Here is a 27,685-nt window from a genome sequence, read left to right as displayed (position 1 = left end):
GCAAGGTGATTGAGCGAGTGGTTGCTGAACAACTCCAGGCCCGCCTGGAAGAAGCGGACCATTTGGATCCCTTCCAATCGGGATTCAGGCCTCATCACGGGACTGAAACTGCCTTGGTCGCACTGGTTGATGATCTCCGGCGGGCTAGGGACAAAGGTGAGAGCTGTTTCCTAGTTCTGCTGGATCTCTCAGCGGCGTTTGATACCATCGACCATAACATCCTTCTGGACCGTCTTGAGGGGCTGGGAGCTGGGGGCACTGTCATACAGTGGTTCCGCTCCTTCCTCCTGGGCCGTGTTCAGAAAGTGGTGGTGGGGGATGAGTGTTCAGACCCCTGGGCTCTCACTTGTGGGGTGCCTCAGGGTTCTGTCCTCTCCCCCATGCTTTTCAACATCTACATGCAGCCGCTGGGAGAGATCATCAGGGGGTTTGGGCTGGGTGTTCATCAGTATGCAGATGATACCCAGCTCTACCTTTCTTTCAAATCAGAACCAGTGAAGGCGGTGACAGTCCTGTGTGAGTGTCTGGAGGCGGTTGGAGGATGGATGGCGGCAAACAGATTGAGATTGAATCCTGACAAGACAGAAGTACTGTTTCTGGGGGACAGGAGGCGGGCAGGTGTGGGGGATTCCCTGGTCCTGAATGGGGTAACCGTGCCCCTGAAGGACCAGGTGCGCAGCCTGGGAGTCATTTTGGACTCACAGCTGTCCATGGAGGCACAGGTTAAATCCGTGTCCAGGGCAGCTGTGTATCAGCTCCATCTGGTACGTAGGCTGAGACCCTATCTGCCCGTGGACTGCCTCGCCAGAGTGGTGCATGCTCTGGTTATCTCCCGCTTGGACTACTGCAATGCGCTCTACGTGGGGCTACCTTTGAAGGTGACCCGGAAACTACAACTAATCCAGAATGCAGCAGCCAGACTGGTGACTGGGAGCGGCCGCCGAGACCATATAACACCGGTCTTGAAAGACTTACATTGGCTCCCAGTACGTTTCCGAGCACAATTCAAAGTGTTGGTGCTGACCTTTAAAGCCCTAAACGGCCTCGGTCCAGTATACCTGAAGGAGCGTCTCCACCTCCATCGTTCTACCCGGACACTGAGGTCCAGCACCGAGGGCCTTCTGGCGGTTCCCTCATTGCGAGAAGCCAAGTTACAGGGAACCAGGCAGAGGGCCTTCTCGGTAGTGGCGCCCTCCCTGTGGAATGCCCTCCCACCAGATGTCAAAGAGAACAACAACTACCAGACTTTTAGAAGACATCTGAAGGCAGCCCTGTTTAGGGAAGCTTTTAATGTTTGATGTACCATAGTATTTTAATATTCTTTTGGAAGCCGCCCAGAGTGGCTGGGGAAACCCAGCCAGATGGGCGGGGTATAAATAATAAATTATTATTATTATTATTATAAGTGTGCTCCACACCTGGCGATCATTCCTTCACCCTTGTATGATATGGCTTACATCCTAACCAACGTTCCACTGGCAGGACCATCATGCAATGTTGTATTTTTCTCTGATTGCTAAGTTACAGTTCTGAGAAACTCGGAACAAGCTACAGTGCTCAGATTTCTTTGAGGGGAAAGGATATGCTTCAAATGTGCTTTAAAGGCATAAAGTGCACCCAGCCAACCCCACTCTCTTCCCCCAGAATGCTGGCTATGGAAATATCACCGCTTGCCCCTGCCTTTATGACATGATTGAGCAGATCTCTCTTAATTTGAGGGCCATATTGTGTCATTAGCAACTTTCTGGGGACCACACATACCCTCCAATATTTATCGGATGAAAATCAGGATGTCCTATTTCATCACCATCATCATCATCACTATACCCTGCTCATCTGACTGGGTTGCCACAGCCACTCTGGGTGGCTTCCAACATATAGAAAAACATCAAACATGTTAAAACCTCCCAATACAGGGCTGCCTTCAGATGCCTTCTAAAGGTTGTATAGTTACTTATCTCCTTGGCTCAGGGGTTGCATAACTCCATACCCTCCATACCAACATGCCTTTAGCCACATGCCTCAAAAGTCACAGACTGTGGCATGGAAGCATCTGAGCACACCATCTTGTCGAAGGGAACCACATGCAGGCCACTTTGGTTTCTAGGATGAATGTAAGGCAGGATATCAATGTAAGGGGGGGGGGAATAGATAAATGTGGCTAGGGCCAGAGGCAAAAATATGATGGTGCAATTAATTTGAAGCTCTGCCTGTGTATAGTAGGCTATGTTCGAGCCACACAAAAGTCTTCGGTTTCTATTCCTCTCCCCACAACATTCATTCTCTGTCCAGGCAAGGAAGAGGCAACCTCACAGTTCAAGGGCACATTCCAGCCTGAAGAAGGGGAAAAAATCCCTCAAGGAAGGTGAGAAGCAGGGCTGGGTTGGGTTGGATGCCTGTGGTAGCCAGGGCCAGACTGAAAGTAGTGGTACCAATAAAAGTGGCTCTTACTTTAGCCTGATAAGGCTACATTTCAGCCACACCTAAGTCAGAGGTTCTACATGCACTCATTGTTTTCCATCCAGGCAAGTAAGAGGCATTTTCACAGTTGAAGGACAAATTCCAGCCAGAATTTTGCACACTGAAGAGGGACCCAGGCATGTCACATCCCATTTCCCCTCATGGGGTGCAATGGAAGGTGCTTGAAAAAGGTTCCTCAACTTTGTCCTAGGGCATCACTGTCCCATGTATAAATCTAGGAATGCACAAGGCAACTATTTGCACAGTTTCAGGCCTGGAAGTTTAGTGCTTTAACCATTGATCTGCGCCACCTGCCTTTGTTGATCCGTATTTCACATTCGAGGTCAGCTTCCTAAGGTTTGTAAAGAATGAAAACAAAACTGAAACATTGATATACGAATGAGAGGAAATTGGCATTTGTTTCTGTTCAAATGAATCCACAAGGCAAGTCTTTTCTTTCCAGGAGCCTGTTTTTTATTACCAAAAACACTCCTTTGGAGGTTTCTTGACAGATCCAATCTGTACTGGTGGCTGAACATCGGCCAGCAATGAATGAATGAATGAATGAATGAATGAATGAATAAATTTATTACGGTCATAGACCAGAAAGAAGAGAAAAAACATAAAAGGCAGCAATAATTTACGAGGGAATGATGGTGTCAATTCAAAGTTGTAAAATTATACATAAAAACAATACACATATACACTCACACACACACACCCATATACATACTCATATATGCACTACAGTATATGTATGGGCTTAAAAAAGGGGGGGGGCTTGTCCAGGGGTCAGGTCTTTTACTTTTTTACGGCTGATGCCCTCCGCTTGATCGCGGCCGCAGAAAACTTGGCCACTTTCAGTGTTACTTCTGGGTTTTTATCTCCTAGTAGGATTTTCAGCCGCTGAAATTCAGATCGACCTGGAAATTTCTGAACGATAGGGGAGATAAACAGTAACCTGATATCCCCGTAAAGGTCACAGTGTAACAACACATGTGAAGCCGTTTCCACCTCCTTCAGACCACATGGACAAACTCGTTCAGCATAGGGTGTGCCCTCGTATCTGCCCTTTAGTAAGGCAGATGGCAATACGTCAAATCTGGTACGGGTAAACGCCCGCCTATATTTTGCGATTTGTAGGTCCAGCAAATATGGGGTTAGATTAAACCCTTTTCCATAATCTGTACTGGTGGCTGAACATCGGCCAGCAAGTCTTCCTCACGCCCACTGGCCTGACAGTTCCTAATGATTCCTTCCTCCCACACTCCTGTGACTCACTGTCCTTTCTGAAAGGTCCCTCGTCATTTAATCCCATAGGGAGACAGCCAACCTCCTCTAGAAGTGCCAAAGAAATCCCTGGGAATGAAGCAAAATGCAAAAATGAAACAGCATATAACAGCAAATGATTAGGGATGGGATGAAAACTGATTCAGGTTGCATGAATCAAGAAGGGGGTTGCATGAATTCTGCCAAGCTGAGCAGGATTCCTCCCCCTGCTGCCACAATTATTTTGAGGAAGGAATGTGCTTTAAATATGTGGTGTGTACACAGCCTAATAGTGTGTTATTAGGGTATATTACAAGGCATCCAGTGAGTGCCTCCAGAGCTCCTGGAATCTTTCACCTCTCACTTTGAAAACTATAGGCACAGAGCAGGAATAGTCCCTAGGAAACTACAAAGGGGCCGGGAAGTGTGTGGTGTATCGCCCTCTGTTTGTTTGTGTGCTGCTGTTATAATCTTTTGTTTTAACTATGAATTTATTGTTCTGCTGCATGCCTATAACTCATTACTGACAGTGGTTGCCATCTATGGTAGCGCAGAGTCTATCAGTTGGCTGCCAACATTGCAATGATTGATCATACAGCATATAACGACATTAGTAACACTGCCTACTACCAAAGACACATTACCATGCTGTGAGAAATGAAGATCAGTTTGTAAGAGGCTTTGCAGTGGGTTTATATGCAAGCTGAGAGGCTTGCGAATGCCTCGGTAAAGGTAAAAGGTAAAGGACCCCTGGACAGTTAAGTCCAGTCAAAGGAAACTATGGGGTGCAGTGCTCATCTCACTTCAGGCTGAGGGAGCCGGCATTTGTCCACAGACAGTTTTCTGGGTCATGTGGCCAGCATGACTAAACCACTTCTGGCACAACAGAACACTGTGACAAGTGCCAGAGCACACAGAAACACCCTTTACCTTCCCGCCACAGTGGTACCTATTTATCTGCTTTCACTGGCGTGCTTTCAGACTCCTAGGTTTGCAGGAGCTGGGACAGAGCAGTGGGAGCTCACCCCATCAGGGGGTTTCAAACCGCCAACCTTCGGATCAGCAAGCCCAAGTGGTTTAAACCACAGCACCACCCGCATCCCTGCAATTATGAATGCCTACATGCTTGTGAATGCCTGCATGCTGCAGAATGTCTACAATTCAAGCCGGCAGATGACTTATCCAGAAAAAAATATTTTAAATAGAGTGGTGCAGCAAAGAATAAGTGATGTTCTGTGATGTGACTTCTAAAGCTGATCTGAATATTCCTCACAAAATTGCAATCTATTAATTTATTATTTGCTTCCAAATAGGTGCCTCATTAGGGCAGCTCCATGCATTATGATTGTTTCTAATGTTTGACATTGGCTGTGTTTTTATTATGTTTGAAGCCACCCAGAGTGTCTGATGGGTAGGGTATTAATAAATGATGATGATGATGATAAAATAGAAAGGGTCTTCTCCATGGTGGCACCCCAATTTACTGCTCTCCCCAGGGAGGATAGGATTGGTGGGAGGGGGGCCTCACAGCATTAACACTCCTATAGATCTTGCTTCCCCAGTAGGTTTCCAGGGATCTCTAAGCCAAGCACAGAGCACCACATGTGTCCCCAGCTTCCAGCATTAGCATTAGCTCCCATTGTTCTCCATCTTACAATGATGGGCATCCAGCCAGGAGAGGTGGAGAAAATTGTCTTTAAGGCAACAGAGCGCACACTTTCAAAATGTGAATAATGGAAACTTAGCTGAGCAGCTAAGACCATCATCTTGATAAAAGAACCAGTCTGACAAGTTTCCTCTTATAGACTCTACTCTCACAGGTACAGGATCACAGGCGTGGAAGATTCCTGTTGTATCATCCAGACCCAACTCCCTAAACTAGTGGATTTATTACCTGCCATCCCATCTACCAGATCTTTCTTCAAGCCAGACTGAGTCAGAAGGTAGCATTTGCTCACCTTGAATCTGCAACGAACACATCTGACAAGCACCAAGATGAATCACTTCTGTATGTTAGCACTTAGTAATCTTCACACAGCAGAAGGAAGACCTATTGCGGTATAAGGTCCATAAATTTGTTTCCTTTTTTAAGTTGCATAGTTTGGATGATGGAATATATTACTCAGACCGGATCTTCTTGGGCCCCATGTGAGGAACACACCTGTTCTGCCACTAGCCTAAGTCTCCTTGAAACCTTTTCCACAGGTCAGTAAATTGTGGCTAACTCATAAGCATGGGAACTCTTTTTCTACCTTGTGATCAAAGATACCACACCATTGTAAAGGTAAAGGTAAAAGGACCCCTGGCCATTAGGTCCAGTCGTGACCGACTGGGATTGCGGCGCTCATCTCGCTTTATTGGCCGAGGGAGCCGGCGTACAGCTTCCGGGTCATGTGGCCAGCATGACTAAGCCGCTTCTGGCGAAGCAGAGCAGCGCACGGAAACGCTGTTTACCTTCCTGCCGGAGCAGTACCTCTTTATCTACTTGCACTTTGACATGCTTTCGAACTGCTAGGTTTGCAGGAGCAGGGACCGAGCAACGGGAGCTCACCCTGTCATGGGGATTCAAACCGCCGACCTTCTGATCGGCAAGCCCTAGGCTCTGTGGTTTAACCCACAGCGCCACCCGTGTCCCACAGAGCCACACCATTGTAATAAATGCTAAATAATACTGTTACATACCACCCCAATCTCTGAACAGTGAGAGATTCCAGGGGTACCAGGGGCTTAGCAGGCTCTGTGTTTCCTTTTGGACAGTGAGAGATTGTCTTCATGATATATGGTTTATTTACACATATGTACAACCTGAGCCTACAATGGAGGGGTTATAGCATTACACCCACAAGTGGGTCCTGTGTCTCTCTCATGGCTGCCACATTGGATCCAAAACTGCCAGCCCCCATTGTGCTCTGGCCCCACTTTCTCCAACTCGCAAGCAAAAAGCCACTCTCCTCTGCAGGCACTCTCACTGCGCTGCTGAGAAGGATTTATTTCCCTCCAAGGAAACAGCCCCCTCCCCAAAAACGTTTCACAGTATTTTACAAATTGATTGTGCTTTTCATAAAAACAGGGTCCCAAATGAGCACAAGCAGTGTGCAAAATATTGCAACATGTTGCTGGATAAGACGGATTGCCGTTGTCAGCCGATCAGCACTGAGCACAACTGTCTCTACAGCAAAACGGCAAAATCCATAAAGGTGGGGAAAGCTGGATTTGCCTAGACCAGGGATAAGACTGACCGATGTTGTTGGACTCCAGTCCTCATGAGTAGGGCTGGCCTACCCATGAGGCAAGGTGAGGTTTCAGTCCGCAGGAGCCACAGGGGCAGCAGAACCAGCCTCCAAACAACGCATTGCCCACTGCTGCCGCCACTGCAGTGGCAACGATGGCTGTGGCATACTCCTTGGAGGCCAGGTGTCAAAGTCACTCCATACTCAAAGGAATGCACACAGCAGACAGTTAACTCTTTATTGTCAAGCTGGCACTTACAGTCATTCTGTGGCTCCGAATACCCACACATGCCAGTCTAGGATCTAGGCCAGGGGTCGGCAAGGCTTACCAGGCATGGACCAGATCACTCCTGCGGAGATTCTCTGTGGGCCAGACCAGTGCAGCGTGACACTTGAAATCATGTCTTTGCATGCCCAGACACCGAACACTGCACCTGTGCAGGCACGATTTCCGGCTTCTGGGCATGCGCAGAAGTGATTTCAAGAGCCGCGGAAGAGAGTCCCTGTGCCATGCTGCACTGGTTTAGCACAGTGCACGGGGACTAGCCGAGTGAGTGGCTCAGTTTGGGGGCAGCTCATTGGGCCTGTTAAGCAGCCCTCATGGGCAGCTTCTGGCCCATGGACCTTAGGTTGCCGAACTCTGATCTAGGCAGCTATTCCCAGGCCTGCGCTCTACGGAGCAGCTGCAGCAACAGGGGCCACTCCCCCTCCACCAGTTTAGGTAGCTCCTCCCGATGGGCTGTGTGTGTACAGCCAGAGACTACGCCTGTGTGGAAGTTGCCTCTGCTCTTCCCACTTCAATTTTCTCATGTTTCTGAATGACAGTGGTGCAGGAGAGGGTGGGGAAGCCTGACCCACCTCTTCCTCCTCTTCTTCCAGCCCATTCTGTGCTCCACCCTCCAGCTCTGAAGCTTCCCCTGCCTCTGATTCTTGCATCCTGATTGGTACAGGTCACCACAAATCACTGGCCAGAACTCACCATGGGCACTTCCTTTGTTCTCTTACAAAGGCAATGGAGCCCATTTGAGAGGTGCCGGAACTGAGTTCTGGTGAGTTCCAGCTGGAAAAAAGCCCTTCCCATGACTGTTAAAGTGAGATAAGAGTGCTTTAAACATATGGTGTCGATATGCCCACAGGGTACACAGTCTAGTCAAGCCCTATTTATTTATTAAATTTCCATACTGCCCTTCATCCAAGGTTTTTTCCTAATAAAGGTGAGTGGAACAAAATTTAAAGGGTGGGTTTTCGAGGGGTTGAAAATGTGGGCAGTTTTCAATACGTACTTGACAAAATTACTTTTTGCATCAACGATTTCTAGATTTATTCTCCAGGGCATGCACAGAAGCTAAGAATGATCAAGTGCAAATTGTTTGGAGAAAAAGCATTCAGATGCCGTTTAAAACAGCAACAAGGAAGCATGCAGTAGCCTGTTATATCTTTATGCTCATGAAGATGCACACGCAGTCATCTAAAACTGTGTGATACGAAGACTTCCTGTCCCTGTGAAGCAAAAGTGTTGGTACAAGCAGTGAATAAATTTACGCCAAGGATTGTCACACATTTTGCACAGCACGTAAAAACGTTTTCATCTGTGATACGTACTTGCTGATCTTTCTCCCTTAAAAATGATTATTCACACCATTAACCATTGACCAACCACCATCACAGGAGAGTACCAATAAAACCAGATACTTGCTTGGCATACTTTTAGTAAACACTGCCAATTAAGGATGTGTGAAAACACACAGGAGGAATTCTATTTCTATGCCTGTTTTCCCAAGTCTAACAAATCTTAACATGCAGTGCATATCTGGAGGTGAAAAAAGAGAGGAGGGGACACAAAAATACTAGGCAAAGGAGAGGGGAAAAACACAGGTCAGGAACTTCTGGAGGCCAAAGATTACGGTCAGGGGCAGTCATGCTTCTGAATACCAGTTGCTGGAAACCACAGAAGGGGAGAATGATCTTGTGCCCAGGTCCAGTTTGCAGGTTTCCTCCAGGCACCTGGTTGGCCAGAGTCAGAACAAGATGCTGAAGTAGATGGACCACTGACGTGATTCAGCAGGCTCATCGTATGTTCCCCACCGCTAATGTATAGGATGGTAGCCTTAGTGTTATTTGTTTTGCTCATCCATCCTGCATCACAGGTTTACCATTAAAAGCTTCAAGCATTAATACTCCCAAAGAGGCACTGGGAAAGGAAATCGCTTTCGCTTCTCCATTTGTGGTGCACAGATCTACCTTTCAGAGACTGATGGGGCAAGGCAGGGCCTGGTAAAGTCTTCCCCTCTCCACAACCTTATGATTTTATGACGTGAACGATAAGTAGCAAGCATTGGCAGCTATCCTTGTTGGTCTGCCCAAGACATTCTGTTGCCTGAGACAAAGGACCATCCCCTTTCCCCATTCAACACACCCTCCACATTCAATCCAAACTGGTAATTGAATCTTACTTCAACCCTTTCAATGGGACAGCATGCTTCAACACACCTGAGGGCAGGAGGGCAACTTAGGGAGCACTGGGCAGCCCCCTGTATGGAATCCGCAGTTGTGCCCTCAAATGCTTATGCTTCATCACTGGCTTCCACCCTCCAGTACCTGCTGCCTGAGGCAGCTGTGTTGCTTACCCTAATGGTAGGGGTGTATGTGTGTGTAGGAGGTAGAATAAGCCTCCTGCAAAGCTGAGGGCTGAATAATCTTCTGCACTGTCCACGATCATTTGTAAACTACTTAACAGACATCCAGGAATGGAAGAGTAGTGAACAGTAAGTGTTGAATCAGTAGTGTTGACTCATCATCCTCTACAGGTAGATAAAACAAAGGGAGGAGGGTAAGTCATTTCCTGGCATGAGACTATAACAACAGAATGTTCCATTTTATCTATATGCTGCCATTAAAACCTGTTTTACCCCTGCAATCAGGCAATGTGCAAAAGCTAAAAGCGCATGAAACCCACACCAGTGAAAAAGATTCTGTTGTTATCCAGGTGTAACAATGGAAGACAATGCATCTGCAGGGTGACAGAAGGCCAGGATGCCAGGAACAGAAGGTCATTCAATCAGTGACTCATTCCCTGGGAAGCACTTACAACAGAGATGACTGCGACCAGTGATGCTGTCAAGTGAGACAGGGGACCAGTATGACGCACTGAGTCAGGTCCCAGCATACCCATCTTTGACTCCCACTCACCCATGACATTTCCAATATGATCCTTTGGCGGTAACATTTCCAGTTGGTGGCTTGCTTACGGAAGTACCAAAGGCTTCCAAATGTTTCTTTATCTAATTTTAAAAGATTGTAAACATGCTTTGATGTTATCAAGGTATCTGAAGATGTGAGACTTGCCCTTTCATACAGAACAACCCAATAAGCAACATGTGGTGGTGCAGGGAGATGGTCATCCCTTCTATTTCCCATGTTCAAAGGCAAGTGCCGGTACTGATGTAGTCAAAATGGCCATTCTAACCTTTTCTCCCCCTCGAAGCAGTGTTTGGATGAGACACACATTTTGACATCTCTTCATTGATGATTCAAAGCTGTATGATTGCAAGCACCAATCAACATTCTGGCACCTGCAAATTGAATCAATTCAGATTTCTAAACTGTCTTCAGAGGCGTTTCATACAGGGTGCATGTGCTTACAGCATGAATGGCCAAAGCCAGGTCCATCTTGTCCAGGAAAGCTGGTGCACCAACTGAAGCCAGTAAAAAATGTTCCTAGTCACTATGATCAAGGGTCACCATGGCTGGGCATCTAAAAATCAACTAGAGGTTCAAGCTTAGATCTCGCTTGGGCCAGAATGGGGATTAAACTGAAGACCTGCTTCATGCAACGCTAATGTTCTACCTAGAGTACCAGTTTCTCCTATCTAATATCTTGTTGGAACTTCCTACTTCCAGCAGGCTTCTGGAGACTGTTTTTAAGGAAAAGGCTGGTGCTGTGATGTTTTCATTGCAATGATCTGTTTGTTTTAATAGCTCATATATATGCATGTGTGTGTGTGTGTGTGTGTGTGTGTGTGTGTTCTATTAATGTTTAATTGCTTCCCCTCCCTCAATGTTTTTGGCAGCTTCTATTTTAGCTGTAAGCCGCCCTGAGTCCCCTGTCAGGTTTTTGTGTGTGACTTTGTTTTGAAAAAATATGGAAGTACTAGAAAACACACAAAGCAAGATAAATATAGAAGGTCTATTAGTACAGTTTATGTAATGTGGCAGCAGGAAATAGTTGCAGTAATCACCAAAGAACAGCCCACGCAAATAAAGGTATTTGACGTCATCCTGCCTACTTGCATACACACAGCTAGGCAACACAGCAGCAATAGCATGAACTGCAGGGCAAGTTTATAAATGCTGGAAAGATACAAGGTGCCACATCAAACCAAGCAGTGTCTGGGAAGAATAGCTACACAGTTAAATGAGTTTTATTTTAAATCAAAGAAAAAGAAAAATATCTTAAGTTATGTGTTTGTTTAATAAGAATTATCCTACAGAGTGCAAGCAAACCAGGATAATTGATTAAGAAACTGATTGCCTGAAGGGGCTGATAGCCAACATCAAATTTTGTGTGGATGCTGTCAGTGGCTTTCCTCTTCAATAATCTAGGCAATCAATTTTTGCCTTAGCTCCTTGGGGATAGATCAGTGACATACAGTATATAATGTTGTTAAATGTTTTTTTCCCTTATGAGACATGCAGAGCAAGCTTACACATGTCTACTGAGAAGTAAGTCCTGTTGTGTTCAGTGGAGCTTACTCTAAGGTATGGGTGCACAGGAGCGAAGCTTCAGGCATGACTAACTTTGGATGAATCATGCCCAATGTCTTGCCATACGTATGGAAGAAGGAAAGCATTTCTAATGGTATGTAAATGTGAAACAATTCAGTTATGATGTACCTATTCAGAACGGCAGGATCTGTGAATCTCTTAAAAGACAAGCATAAGTATTTACTACATGCCACTATTTTAGGATGCTGGGTGTTGAAAGCCAGACTGTGCAAACATATGTACAATTAGCTTTGTAAAATCTGCAGCCCTGTGAGAATTAGCATGGTATCCAAACTTGAAATTTGCTTGTGTGTGTAGAAATGAGCCGAATGTACAAAGGTATTTTTTTAGTTTGCTCAGTTATCTCTGGTCCCACCCACAATAGGGAAGTGCCCTCAGAAGGTTGCCTGGAAGGTTTCATGTGGCCCTCAGAATGAAAAATGTCTCCCATATTGGTTCTAAAGTAAATCTAACAGGGCTATAGCTTCTGGGAGCACCTTACCTGGGGGTAGGTGCTATTCATGTAAGAACAGGGGACAACTACAGCCTAGTGGCTTGTCTTGGGTAAGGTGTTCCCTATCCACTTCACTCTGCAATAGAGCAGGAGTGGAGGGCTTCATTTTCTTCAGATAATCTGTTATGAGCCACATGCCAGTGGAGGGTGAGCAGAAAGCAGAGGTGGGCAGAACCAGTGCAAAAAACATTTTCCCTCCCTCCCTCTGGCACTCCTCCTCTCTATCTCAATCACCCTTCCCCATCAGTCAATGGACTGCTGGAAGAGCACAGGTCAGGGCTGTCATATGCTTGACCTGCTCATTTACTGATGACCTTTGAAATCAGCCCAGGGTAGCCAGCCCCTGCATGGGAGACCTTGCAAATGTTCCAAAGCCTTTACTTGCTCCCTGCCTGGTGGGCACACCCACTGATGAATGGATTCTTTTGTATCTGCTTGGCTCCAAGCACTGATCTATGTTTCCATGGGCAGCCTTGGCTTGGCTTGGCTTGGCATGAGATGAATCTCTGGAGCTTGGAGGTATCTGGGAATAAAAAGCTGGCATCATGCAGCCACATTCTATTTTCAGGTGAGCTTGACCTAGAGAAAAACTAGCTCATATTTATCCCATAGCTTCAGAATGTGCCTAACTGGTAATGTAACTCATATTTACAGTGACAAACTGGCTATTCATCCTTTCATATTTTGTGTAGTGGTTTGATAAGTGCTACTGAGTTGGCATGTTGCCTGTGTTCTGGAGCAATCAACACAACTGTGTCCATATGGGCTAGCTTTGCACAGATTCACTGGCCTTAATAATTTCATTCCAGTTTATATCTGTCTATAAATATTGATGTCCCTAATATGAATGAAATATGTGAAAACCAGAAAATAGATTTAACAACTGTCATCATTCAGTAAAGTTCTCTGCCATGGGTTCCTACTATCTTTCCAAAACATTTCAATACATATTAAATAGAGGATGTTCTGATAGGAGGTGGAACTTAACAACATCTGGAAGGCCACAGGCTTCACATCCCTGCTGTAACATTGCTTAAATAAGAATGTTAGAAACACAGCACAGAAAGCTATTGAAGATTTAGAGACCTGAGCAGATTATGAAGTCTTGTTTCCATAATAGTAATGAGTATCCTACTCTGTGTCTGAGCAGAAGTGTGAACATATTTTTCAGCACAAATGACCATCTAGGGCAGGGATGGGTTATCTCAGGCTTGAGGATTGAATGCCACCCTCCAGACCTTACAATCTAGTCCTTGGGACTCTGCCCAGCCCAGCCCAGCTGTCCTGCTTGAGTGACCCTGCATGGCTGGAATGAACCTTGAACTCTAATAACTCTTCTTGCTTGCCTGGATGGAGAAGGAATGTGAGCATGTACAGAAACTAGCCTACTGCACAAAGGTAAAATTCACACTTGTGGCTCCACCCACTTTTGCCTCTGGTCCCACCCGCCACTGACATGTGGCCTCCAGAGGGTTGCCCAGAAGCGAATGTGTCCCTCAAGCTGGAACAGTTTCCCCATCCTGATATAGGTCGATTCACAGGAGGCCAGTGGATATAGAAACACAAAGTAGATACAAAGTCCCTGCGTCCCTGAGTCCATCTGCAATTACTTTCCCTCCTCCTCCTTGTGAGAAACACACCAACGCTCATGGTCTGAAGACTCTGCAGGTCAACAGACTGCTTGTGAACTGGCATCTTCAATATCAGCCAACCCCTATGTCTTTTTGCCCTTTCTCTCTGGTGAGAAAAGCCTGGAACCTAAAGTGTATCACCCTCTGCCAGGAGCCCAAAGCTACTGCCCCCAGCCTTGATACCCTTAATTATATTACAGTGTGGCTTTTAATTCTAAGCTGCTTTGGGAGACAATCTTGGCTGAAAAGCAGTGTGTAAATATAATAAATAATATAATATAAAGAAATGACCTATATCAAGTCGGGCTAATAGTCTGTCTGTCTAGTACTGCCTGCCCTGCATGGTTGCGGTTTTCTTTGTTTTTGTTTGCCAGGGTTCATTGAAGTCCTTTGCTGAATATGCCAGAGACCAGGATGAAGCCAAGATATTGTGCAGGTAAAGTATGTGTTAGACCACTTCATTGCAGCTCTCCCTAGAGAGGAAGGTTCTGGGTAAATTACTGTCAGCTGCAAAGCAAGATGGTCATCTGATTGCTCCTTCCTACTGCTAGCTTAAAGCTTTCAGTCCACAAGGAAGCAGGTAAGAAATTTTCACACACCTCAGTGTGGACTACTTGGCCCACCCATTGCTAAAATGAAGGCATCAGACCACTATTTTGCTGTACATCAAGCTGAAATATGTATTGGAGATGTGTCTTAATCAGAATCAGAATACTGAGTATTTCCAGCCCTCTCTTCACCAACATATATCTTGTAATGTAACCTCAGAAAAGTATATTACCTACTGAACTGCCAGTTATTGCTACCTTCAAGTGCCTATAGGTCCAATGCTAAATCAAGGGTGAGCTCCTCCTTTACTTTAGTGGAGTTCTATTACAGCCTCATTCACCACTCAGCTATACCTCATAAAGCACAATTGGAGGTTTTCTGTTCCACGGTAATCCCCTTCTGCTATTCAGAACAAAATACAGAATAAAAAGCCATCGCACAAAAGCTCAAATCGCAACTTTTCATGGTTCCTAAGCAGGCATGAACTTTCCGGGGACTGTGTTGGCTTTCGTAAATAGAAACGCTCCAGAGGTCCAAGTTTCCTCACTTTCTACTGCAAGCAGAAGCCTATGTGGGGCTTGCAGTGTCCCCGCAAAGGAATCTCGACCCCTCGAAGCCTTGTAGCCCTCCTGTAGTTGTAGAGGAAGGAACACGCCCATAGCTCAAGCTGAGTAGTCGGAGTTTTTCAGCACCACAGCTGCCGGACAGCGCCCGAGAGCCGCTTCGACATCACCCGCGTTCGAGAGCCCCCACAGAAAGCCCATCGGCGCTGGTAGGGCGAACCTTTTAAAGACAAAACCAAATAGGCGATACTCACATTGTTCCCCTTTTTATAGTCTCGGCTTTCCCTTTCTCTCTCTCAGTCGCCAGCAAAGATGGCTTTCCAGTTCTCCTTCTGATGCAAACAGCCTCTTAGAATTGTAGGCACTGTTGCTGAGGCGAAGGCACAAGCTACTGAGCATGTCTGCACCTCATCGCTCCCACCCGCGAAGACGAGGAGTCAGTGCGCCGCTTTCCACCTTCTGTATCAGTGGCAGTCCCAGGGCAGCCGGCAGGGGTGGAGTTCTGAATCTCCCTCCTGCCTGGAAAGAAAGAACGAAGCATAGCGTTGGTAAAGAGGGCTAAGCATTGAAAAGCCAACATCTCTTTTATTTCTTACATTTGAATCCCAGCTTTCCTCCAATGAGTTCAGGGCTCCTGCTTTCCTCTCTCACAACAACCCTGTGAGGTTCGGCTGAGAGAGACCGTGACTAGCCCTAGATCACCCAGGGAGCAGACTTGAACTTGAGTCCCCCCCAGTTCTGCACAATGCCCTAATGCAGCCTTTCTCAACCTTGGGTCCCCAGATGTTGTTGAACTGCAACTCCCATCACCCCTAGCTAGCAAGGCCAGAGCTCAGGAATGATGGGAGTTGTAGTCCAACAACATCTGAGGACCCACAGGTTGAGAATCACTGCCTAATGGTTAGAGTCTAACTAGTAGAGCACCCTGGCATGACAGAGTTACACTTTGTGAATTCCAACTATTTGACCCAGATTACAAAAATGTCCTGTGCAACAAGCACATGACTGTTATGTGATGTTGTCAACTTTTGGGCCAGTCCCTGGTTGCTGTGTCTTTAACAGCAGCAACTAGTGGTGTTTATCTTCATGCTGTGAAAAGCTTCACCTTTGGAAAATGCAGAAAGCACTTGCAACATAGGCTTCAAAGGAAGGGTCAGCCCATCATTCTACTTGGATGCCCCGAGAGTGTAGGGTCCAGTTTTGAATGGGGTTTTGTTAAAGAACTTAAATGTGTTCATTTCAGAACATGTCCCTTTGATGCACTCTCAGGTACCATAGGATGTAAGCTCCCAGTATCTAACAAGAAGCACCATCCATTTTATCCCCCTACAAAGCAGTTTCCTAGTAACATGAAGAAGAGAATGAAAATGCTTAAACCTTCATGTTACATCGAACACACTGAAATGGCTCCGAGTGACAAGCATTTCCCAGTCCTTCATGTATATTTTTTGTTTTAAAGGACCCCTGACCATTAGGTCCAGTCGTGACCGACTCTGGGGTTGCGGCGCTCATCTTGCTTTATTGGCCAAGGGAGCCGGTGTACAGCTTCCAGGTCATGTGGCCAGCATGACTAAGCCACTTCTGGTGAACCAGAGTAGCACATGGAAATGCTGTTTACCTTCCCGCTGGAGCGGTACCTATTTATCTACTTGCACTTTGACGTGCTTCCGAACTTTTCAAACATGGGCAGGAGCAGGGACCGAGCAACGGGAGCTCACCCCATCGTGGGGATTCAAACCGTCGACCTTCCGATCGGCAAGTCCTAGGCTCTGTGGTTTAACCCACAGCACCACCCGCATCCATTTTTTTTGTTTTGTTTTAGGTACTCAATAAACATTGTCCCTATATAAGTGTACATTATTGACTCAAACTGCCAATATATGTTATTTCCATGGTTCAAGGATTCTAATACATGAGACTCTTAGAATGGTCATAAATGAAACGTGTGTCTACTAGGGAGGCATGACCATGGTCACACATCTTGACAGGCAGCATGGACTATTGGGTAAAGTAAAAGTTTGAATTGTAAAAACAAAACAAACAAAAATTAGTCATGTGGCTATGCCATTGGGATGGAATTGTGTAAGTCTCTCCCCTCCCCCCACGCACTTTGCTCAGGTGAGCTTTCCTCCTCTATCCCTCCCATCCCCATTTTGCTTAACATCTGCATTGATGAAGAGCTCTGGAGAACTTGAAAGCTTGTTCACAATTTTGTTAATTTTTGGTTGCTCCTAATGTGTTTTTATATTTTGTTTGAAGCCTCCTAGATCGGCTGGGGCAACCCAGTCAAATGGGCAGGAGTACAAATAATGACATCATCACCATCATCATTCCACAGTCACTGCTACCCATCTCCTCCAGCTAACAGAAAGGAATGTAAAAAGAGTAATAAAAGCCACTTCTCCATCTCTTATCGTATATATAACTCAAGGGTCAATCTTAAGTTGTAACATACCTTCTCTCATGCAATGTTCTCATTGCAGGTTTTGGATCTCTGGTGACCAGAAGCAAAGGAGTATAGGTTCCTATGCCTTTAAATGGTTGTATAGAAGAAGAAAGGAATTTTGGCAGGTGTAGCTCATTGTGCAGTGATGAGAAAAGCTGCGACTGACCCTTCAATTTCTCCCAACAATTAAAGGAACAGGGAACTCAGTCTCCTATCCATAAGTGCATTGGAATTTACTTTGACCAACAGATATTTGCAGAAACTGCATACTTTACTCCAATGAGGCCTAGAGAAACTGGCTCTCTGAATATTTTTTTACTTGCAGTAAAGCAGTGTGCTTAAATAGCACACTTAGAACTGGACTCCCTGTGTTGAATGTCCAAGTATGATTCAGCCCAATGATATTATTCCCAAAAGTATCAAAGCTCCATAGTAAAAGACTGTTATAAGAAGTCAGAAATTCCCCAGATACCTGTAACAGTCATTATAAGCTACAATGTAGCTTTAGGAAGTGATGCCTGAGTTTTCTTGTTTTCTCTTCCATTTTGTCTCATGTCTTTCCGACTGCAAGCCTGTGGTCAGGGTATCTCTTGGTATTATTGAGCTTAGAATCATAGAATTGTAGAGTTGGAAGGGACCTCTCGGATCTCCTTGTCCAACCCCTTGCAATGCTGGAATCTTTTTCTCAACATGGGGCTTGAACCCACAGCCCTGAGATTCTCATGCTCTGCCAACTGAGTAATCCCAGAGCTCCCCCCTACCCACCCACAAAGCATTTCATTCCTGAAGAGAAAGGAAAAAATACCACAAATAAACAAATAATTATAAATAAGAGTATGCAGGTAAATTTTACTGAGGTACCATAGGTATAAAAGATCATGCTTTCAATAATTAATACTGAGATATGAAGCCTGTCTACATTTACACAGATGTACATCTCAATGAATTAAATGAATTTACTCCCTAGTAAATGTGGATAAGACTGTAAGTTTTAAGCAGCAGTTGATGCCCTACAGCAGTTATTTTACCTTAGGAAAAAGGAGATCGTTACTAGAAGAGAAGGGTGTCACTGGCTGCATTTGGATCACGTTTCTTCCCTTGGTGAATCCTGAGCACTGCAATTTACCCCTCAAAATGTTAGCATTCTGAGCAAACAAAAGGTATAGTGAATACGCAGTGCCTCCAAACCAACAAACCAACAGAGGAAAGCTTCGATACCATGAGCAATCACTACAGTTCTTTTTGCCTCATTCACTTTGCTCTGTCTTAGAGCCATTGGAGGTAGTATTCATAGCTGATAGGAAGCTACCTTATCAAGTCAAACCACTGGTCCATCTAGCTAGTTCAGTATCTACAATGACTGGGAACAACTCTTCATGAATTCAGGCAGGGATCTGTCTTGATCCGACTTGGAGATTGAACCCTCACCCTTAGGCATCCATGTGTTCTGCTATTGAGCTATGGCTTTTCTTCTTCATGATCCACCAGGTCAGAAAGCATAGAGCCTTTCTCTCATTTGCAGAGGTGATGTCACAAAGGGGTGGGACTTAATTACTGCTGGTAAAATCTGGATATTTGGCAGGTGATGGGAATAGTAAGGTGAGGAAGTCTCTAGGGTGAATTGAAAATGGGACTATCTTCCCCTGTTTCTGAAAAGGGATTTCAATCTGGATTTTGGGTAAATATATTTCTTAATGTTAGAAAGAGAGAGAGAGAGAGAGAGAGAGAGAGAGAGAGAGAGAGAGGGAGAGAGAATCTGCCCAAAGACCCCCAAACCTATAAGACTATGAATTTCACTGTCAGACTGGGCCCCATTATGCAATTCTATAATTCAATAGCTTCTTAAACAGATTATAATTAAGGAATAGTCATATGATGTAGTTTGGGACTACAGTTTAGTGTAGGAATAGGAATACTTTGCAACTACTTTTCAAAATTAGTTTTAATTATCTGTTCTTAGAAGTAATTATTGGGAAATGCTTCCAGATCTGACAAATCACCAGGATGAGCCAGAGGTACTTACCGGAGACCGAGAGCAAGTGTAAACTGTGGGGCAAGTCCATCAGCCAAAAGTAAATACAATTACTAAAATATCAACTGGAGAGCAGAGAGACTAATGCAATTAGAGTAGGCAAAAGGATCTGTCTTGGAGATGCAGTGACACGTCGCGGAAATGAAGACTAATCAGTTGATTTACCAAAAGGAGAAAGAAATTGTTTATATGCAGCGCCCTGAGCAACATTTCACTTTCTGGCTTTGCGCTTGCTTCATTACAAGAACCAAATTCTCCTTCCCATGCTCTGCATACACGGGAGACTCTTGATGCTTCTACCACTGCTCTGTAAGGGTCATTTGGAAAGGGAGAGAGGCAATTTTTAAACTTTACAACCATTGCTGCTTCTGATGTGTTGTGTTAAGAAGTAGGCACACCTGGCCATCTCTTCTTTCTTAGGGATCCCTGAAGCTGGAGTTTTCATTGCCTGAGACGCGCTGCTTTCCAAAGATGCCTGCAGGTTAGTACGCAACTTGGACTTATGGCCATCCCTCCCTCCATTCGGGAGTAAGCTCCTTATGTGCAAACATGATGATCAGAGAGCATACTTTTGCATTCTGCTCTGCCATTGAGACAGGTCGGAGTTTCAAGAAGTCAAGAAGGGAAGAGGGCATCGGTGATGCAAAACACTGCAGGAAAAAGGATGGGCATCACTTTAAGAAGAGGCTTTCAACACTCAGTCTCTTTTCTGGACCTTCACGGAATGTGATGTAAGTGTTTCTCTTTTTAATATTTTATTTCTAATGAAAATTAAAAATGCTAATTTAAAATTGGACACCGGAGCCATTGTGAACACTGAATAATCATGAAAGGGGAAGAAAGGTTGATCAACTAAACAGCTGAGACAGACAAAGGGCGGCAACATCAAAGAGTGCCATATTTTCAGGTGGCTCCATTGCCTTGAGCAGCAGCTTGCTATGCAGACACCAGCAATTAATAACATCTTGGGGTTCTTTCAGATGGTTGCTATTTTCGAGTGGGATTCATTTACTAATTGGCAAATTCGGTTTGCACAATTACAGCTGATTAGAGGGTTTGCACAATAAAGTTACTTCCCCCAAATTCTGGAAGTTTTGTGATAAGGAAAGTGATGGGAGAATTGAACTGGAAAGAGGGGGTATTACTTCTTTGATACGGCTTCATCTAACCCGCAAGCAAATTGGAATAATGCTTGTTAACTAGCCAGTGTCCTTGAATCTCCCTGTGAACAAATTGGGCTGAATGCTTCATAAGCAGCTCATCTGGAAGTGCTGGAAGTTTATCTGCTGTTTGCTTATTAAGGTGCTGTTAAAGGTAAAAGGGGAGGTACAGCCATCCCTCTGCTGACCAGCTGGCAACCCCAGTCAAAATTGCCATTTTCACTGGTTCAGTTCAAGGTGCTGCTGATTAACTTTAAAGCCATAATTGTTTTACAACCATCTGCTTCCATATTGTCCTTCCCATGAACTATGATCAACTGTGTTTTATTTCATGTGTAATCTGAAAAATGTAGATTTTTGCACTGTGCACCGAAGGAAGAGCAATGGTAAGAAAACTCTGGACCAGAATATTATATATAGAAATATTGGGGAATAAACAGGATATGCTTGATTGTAACAAAAATATGCTTGGTTTACAAAAAGAATATAACAATAGAATTACTGGTAAAAACTATTAAAACAACTATTTAAAACATTCACAAAATTTAAAGCAGCAAAAACTAAAAACACATCATCCTAGATATCTGGGCAGGCTTGTCTAAACCAAACTAAACTGTATAGCTTACTGGTTACTTTTGTAAGGCACAACACTTTGTTTCATACAAACACTCTTTACAGAGATATTTAAGATTGTGCTTAACTTCATATTTTAAACCTGACTTTGGAAAGATAATTTCTTTCTAGGATGGTTATTATCTTACACTACCCAGTCCCTTCTAAAATCCTAAACTTCCCCTCAGCTAGTTAGAATCTGTTCCCATTGACAGATATACTCTACCAGAGTCCACTCAAATAGTCAGAGATTCCAGGTGCCCACCCTGTTTCCAATCCCAGGTTCCTGTCTCACCCATAGATAATCCCTGACAGTCCCAGCTGATTATTAACTTAAATTCCTCTCTCTCTCTCCCTTGATTGGCTGAGCGACTTGTCAGTTGGTGGGACATCACGAGGCAAACCCAGGGCCTATCCCTCACAGGGCCCTCCTGCTTTGGTGGCAGGATATTAAGCTGAGAAGGTAATAAATCCCTTTAAATCTTCAAAAAAATACTCAAATGGCAAATGGCTTGATCCTTTTTTTTGGTAGTTCACCAGTGTGATGCCTCCTTCTGCTATTCAGCTCTAAAATTCTATGATTCATCATACATGCAGTGAAAAGTAATAATAATACTAATAATAATAGTAATAGTAGTAGTAGTAGTAGTAGTAAATTTATTTATGCCCAGCCAGCCACTCTGGGCGGCTCCGAGTCCCAACAGAATTAAAAGCACAATAAACTATCAAACATTAAAAACTTCCCTAAACAGGGCTGCCTTCAGATGTCTTCTAAAAGTCAGATAGTTGTTTATTTCCTTGACATCTGAAGGGAGGGCATTCCACAGGGCGGGCGCCACCACCGAGAAGGCCCTTTGCCCTGATGCACTTTGGAAAATGGTAGCTGCCACTGATTGTTCAGATCACTATTTTGTCTTGGCTTTTTAGTCCTCAGGAAAATAATGGGCACCTTGAAGACAAGAAGAGAGGTGTGCAAAGAAAAGAGTCCATGCAGCTGAAAGCCCAGAAGGAGATGTGTTCCTTGGGGAAGGCTCACTCTGGGAAAATGTGCCCCAAATGCGAAATTGTCGTCTGCAGGGTGTGCAACATGCTACATACTGACAGCAGCTTCATTGCTCACAGTTTGCTAGATCACTATGACAGAGGAAGGCACTCATTTTGCTGCTTGGATTCTGAATTTCCCCAAGACCACCATGTATGTAAGCACTGTGCAGGACCATCCTTCTCTCCTGGCAGGTCTTGTAACCTGGCTACATTGGAAACCGAATCTCTACTGCGACTCTCTCTGTCCTGACTTTATAGAGACAAAGTGAAGAAATTTCCTTGCCCTGCATAGCAGGCATTCAATAGCCAGATCGATTCTTTTCAAATGGCTCAGTAGTGTGCACATTGCCGAGTTTGTGTGCAAGGTTAGTATGTGAAATCACCAACAAAGCACAGGTAGCTGTATTCCCTCTGCTGCATGAAACATACAGTAATTGATTTCACTTCTCAGTCGAGAAAAGAATGGGGTTGCATTGATGCAGATCTTGGCAAATAAGGCTAGCTCAGTAAAATATATTGTCTGATCTAGGACCTGTTGTCAGAAAAATGTTTGTTGATGTTCTAGTATATTAAAGTTTTATTGAAGTTTTAAACAGCGTTTGTATGTGGGTTGTACAGAAAGACTGGGACTACTTAAAAGCCACTGGACAAGGGCATTCTCTGGGTGAATCCAGACAACCAGGAGATCTTCTGGAGACTTGCCATCTCTAGCCCCAGCGGAACAGAAAATGAGCAAACTCGTCTCAGCACCCGAAGGTATCAGTCTGCTCAGGTGGTTACAGGCGCTAATGCAGCAAGCTTTTTCATAGCTGGATTCACACAACAGGGAGCCATTGTCTAGACAGTCTGTGGAAACAATACTGAACTAGATGGACCCATTGTCTGACCTTAAAGGTAAAGGGACCCCTGACCATTAGGTCCAGTCGTGGCCAACTCTGGGGTTGCAGCGCTCATCTCGCTTTATTGGCCGAGGGAGCCGACATACAGCTTCCGGGTCATGTGGCCAGCATGACTAAGCCGCTTCTGGTGAACCAGAGCAGCGCATGGAAACGTCGTTTACCTTCCCGCCGGAGCAGTACCTATTTATCTACTTGCACTTTGACGTGCTTTCAAACTGCTAGGTGGGCAGGCCTACTGTTTTGCCTACTGTTTGCTAAAGCCTGGGGTCCTTATGAAGTGGTAAGAGGCTCCCACAAGAACTACTTGGTAAATTGATTGTCTTCCTTTTCAGATGTTCTGGGAAGTTAGAGCTGTGTTTGCCAGTGGCGTAGCGTGGGTTGTCAGCACCTGGGGCAAGGCAAGTAATTTGCGCCCCCAACCCGTGGATTTGCGCACCCTAACCCTAACCCCCAGATGTTGCGCCCGGTGTGGTCGGCCCCCCTGCACCCCCCACACTACGCCACTGGTGTTTGCTCAACCTTGCATGATTGCTCTCCCCACCCACCCACACACTGCACACAATTTAAATCACGTGGGGAGCCCACATCTCTAGAGCAGGATCCCCCCCTTCAGAGCTCTTCCCCACCCACCCCACATGGATGGGGTGCAGAGAATTTTGTAGGTGGGGCAGAGCCAATAAACGTGCCTCAACTTCCCCTCATGCAGTTGTATTCATGTGAGGGAAGAATGTTTGAAAAGGGCTTGTTTGTATTAATAACCCATAGCAGGTGATATCAAAGCGGGGAACTTTTTCTCCTGGGCTATGATGTCCCAGCAAGAGCTACTTTTAAAGAAACATCGTCTTCTTCGCTTTTTCTCCATGTTTTTCAGAATTTCAGATTTCTGTTCCTAGAAGTGTTTATATATTCTGAAATAGTTAAATATCTGTTGGGCTTTTGGAAGTTCTCCAAAATATCTGCTGTGTTTTCAGAAGAGTTCTTTTTCAAATATATCTCAGACTTTCACCACTGCAGGCTAAGAAAAGTGGCTGTTTCTTACTGGAAAACAATGGGTAGAGAGGAATAAAAGCCTAAGGGTTGAATCTTGGCCTATCCCATAATAAGATGGTCAGATCATCGTTGTTTGAGAGATTCTGTGATCATGGAAGGTATTGTTATCGCTGTGTGTTGTGCAATGAATAGTTGTGAGGATGTGTGAGAATTAACTATGAAATTACACACAGTAATGGGTGCCATGAGCTAAACAGCAGCACAACCTTAAAAAAAAAGTAATTCCTGAGATCAACTCCAAACAGGGGGGAATATTTTATTGACCTATTTGAAACACTATCACTATGCATCAACTTTTATTGACCTCTTTGAAACACTATCACTATGCATCAACTTTTCAGAGTGTGAGAATGGATTAACCATCACCTTCCCAAGGCAGAGAACCAGCAAGTAGTGATAAAACACTGCAGCAAGGCAAGGAGAGAAATGTCTCTCCACTCCATAGCAATAGAACAAGTCAGTAACTAGGGGTGGAGCAATGACAACCACAGCAAACACAAAGGCAGCCAAGGTCATCTGTTTTCCTTTTAGCACATTTTAACGCCCATGTAAGCAGCAGGCAAACTCCCAAGTTAGCCATGTGGTAAACTGGTCTGTTTTCACCCAGAGTCTGTCAGCTTGGAGAAGCCACACAGTTATCATAGATAACAGCGGCTAATCGGCATCATCCATAATAGCTGGTAGAGGGAGAAGAAATATCTGAATTTTTCTTTAAGCTGCACATACCTAAAGTGATACCATAAAGGAGATGGGCTAGTCCTAGGATGTATTCACAAGCTGTATTCCATAGCCTAAAGGTGTTATGAGGAATAGGATAGTGATGGAAGGATCCCTTCTTCACCTAAGTATTTAATGTTAAAAAAGCCTCTAGCTACCACTTCATTTCACCATCAGTTGCTATAAATCTCTGTGAGCAGGCCATCTTAATTCGTCCTCCTTCCCCTGCAGGGAGCAGTTGACTCTTTCAGACTAAAGCTCCACAGGAAATGGTCTGACCATGACAACAGGGTTATCTCAAGCCAACCCCTCTCTAATATCCAGCCCTACACACATCCCTCCTCCAATCCATAACAACTTTTACACGCAGAATAATAAACAAGTTTTCCCAGGTGTCACTTCCATTCTGAACTATTCCCATACTGAATGGGGTTTGAACACAGAACTATAATGAGATCAGAGACTTCTCTGATTTGAAGCCATTTCCAGTCACACATTGAAGAAGCAAATTATTGGGACTGGTAGAGGCCATCCAAGAGTAACGGCAGCCAAAGCCCTTGACAGTATCCTCCAATATTACCTCATCAGCACAGAAACCACAGCAGCATGACTCCTTTCCTGCACTGCTTTGGTAATGTTGGCAGGCCAGGGATATACATTCTTTCCATTTCAGCATTACGTCTCTTGGAGCTGCTATAACGCTGGCACCAGAAAACCTTGCACTATGAATCCCTTCTGTACAATCTAGGGCACTATCATACTGGGGCATCTCCTACTTTCTGAAATAACATGAGATGTGACCTATCAAGTAAATTGGCATTTGATCTATTTCTGAGAATTCCAGCTAATTGTCAATGATGGGATTAAGGTCTACGGGCCAGGGAAAAACTGAGTAGCCTGCTAGATGTGCAAGTGGCTGAACAGAGGATGGAAATTATGGCCTTAATTATTACAAGTATCTCAGCTGGAGATATGGCTGGTAACAAAGAGAGCAAGGCTAAGCTTGTTGTCAAATTTTCTGCCCATGGTAAAGATTGTATTCATAAGGTGCCTGATTCTGAGGCAGCAGAAGATCATCAGGCACCTCAACATAGCTGTCAACTTACAGATTTGAAAATAAGGGACCAGCAGCCTTGAAAATAAGGGATCAGCAGCCAAAATAAGGGACCTGCAGCCTCACCTGTTCCAGGCACTCCAGTCTTCCTGTCCTCCTGCAGTCTGGCCAAACTCATGCTGGTAGCTTCGAGAACACTGTCCAACCAACTTTGTAACCAGAGGTTCAACTGAATAGAATCTGAATCACATGCACCACAAGGCCTATGCAGCCTCAACTTAAGATGGCTCCCCGGCCTGGCTTTGCACTGCAAAGTTTGCAGCAGCACGTGCAACAAAATGGTGTCCAGCATTCAAAAAGCTCCTCAGCTTGCATTAACTAGCCACGCACAAGGCATGCATGCTCCAACCTCTAAGTCGTTCTTATACTTCTTATTGGGTGAGCAACACAGCCAAGCAACACAGTTGGAGCCTCCCTCCTCCCTGGCCGGCAGGGAGGGAGAGGAGCTGCTTCCTTTGAAATTTAAGGGACATTTAAGGGACATCCATCAATAAGGGACAGTAGCGGGACATGGCGCTGGAATAAGGGACTGTCCCTTCAAATAAGGGACACTTGACAGCTATGCACCTCAGATCTGCTAGCTAGGCCTTCTCCATGCCAGCATGTTGTATGTTCAACTCCTTACTAGGATATGCATTTAGATCAACAGCACTCTTCTCTTATTTATGTACCACCTTTCTGCCAAGGCGCCCAAGGTGCCTCACAACTTAGAACCTCAACACAAACGGTAATAAATGTTATCAGAGTAACTTCAGGAGCAGATGCCACAAGCTCCGTGGGCCTAGGCTTCCTCACTTCCATCTTCCCTCAGGAACCCACAGGTCTATGTGAAGATGCCTCAGGAAAGGAGGTGGTGGTGGTGCTCCTAACAGATCTTTCTATGATGGTGTCTTCAGGAACTGGTGATTCCCAGTCTTCCTCGTTTCTCCCCCCCCCCCAAGGCACACGGGTCTTAGCTCCAGTGAAGGTGGGAGTGGAGCTGCAGCAGAACAGAAGGGCGTTACCTTTCTGTAAATGACCATAGTAATGCCTCCTTTATGTGCAATGGATCCCAGCAATGCCTTTCCACCTGTAGCAGAACTGTTTGATACCTCATGCTAAAGTGCTGCATGGCAACAGTGAAACTGAATGCAAAAATGTGCATGTGTGACATCTTCAGCCAGCAAAAGCACAAGAACTGATGTACAACTCTTGCCAGGGTTTGCGCACAGTGCTAGCATCCATTTCTCCTTCACTCACAGTTATTTGGAGGCGCTGCAGTCTAAGGGTTATCATTGGCTTGAAAGGTAAACGAGGGACAGGATTCAGAAGAAAACTGTGATCACAGGCGTTTTATGACAAAAGGGAAGTGCATTCATTTGAACAACTAAATGAAACGATCGAGCCCCACTTGTTTGTTAGAAAAACTAATGGGAATTCAAGTGAATAAATTATAAATGAAAAGCAATTAGGTATTCATTTGTTTTTCATTGGTTTCTATTGCAAAGAAAAATCACAACACTCTTCCAATAGCCTTAACAGGTATAAAAACAATGCATGGAAAGGGGGGGGGGGAGAGAACATAGTGCCACATATAAAAATGGCGTCTATAAAAGGGGGACCCTTTATCCTGTTGGAGAATTGGCAAGTCT

General features: G+C 44.9%; 1 protein-coding gene and 1 long non-coding RNA gene across 2 annotated transcripts in view; one reads left to right on the top strand and one right to left on the bottom strand.

The window, feature by feature from the left end:
- Positions 1-15,632, bottom strand: part of LOC308586294 (vesicle-associated membrane protein 3-like) — a 31,072-nt gene extending 15,440 nt beyond the window's left edge. The window contains exons 1-2 of the mRNA XM_081192796.1: positions 15,577-15,632; positions 15,235-15,499 (exon numbers count right to left, since the gene is read on the bottom strand). Of these exons, the coding sequence (XP_081048922.1) occupies positions 15,235-15,236 (2 nt within the window). The 5' untranslated portion in view covers positions 15,237-15,499; positions 15,577-15,632. The remainder of the gene's footprint in view (positions 1-15,234; positions 15,500-15,576) is intronic.
- A 4,263-nt stretch (positions 15,633-19,895) lies between these two features.
- LOC308584825 lies at positions 19,896-22,375 on the top strand. Its single transcript, XR_014007039.1, has 3 exons — positions 19,896-19,939; positions 20,057-20,189; positions 22,158-22,375. It is a non-coding gene; the product is annotated as an uncharacterized lncRNA (long non-coding RNA).
- Positions 22,376-27,685: the final 5,310 nt, after the last annotated feature.

This window comes from Podarcis bocagei (assembly GCF_964188305.1).
Source record: "Podarcis bocagei genome assembly, chromosome: 4".
NCBI lineage: Eukaryota > Metazoa > Chordata > Lepidosauria > Squamata > Lacertidae > Podarcis > Podarcis bocagei.
This window is presented reverse-complemented; position numbering and strand designations above follow the sequence as displayed.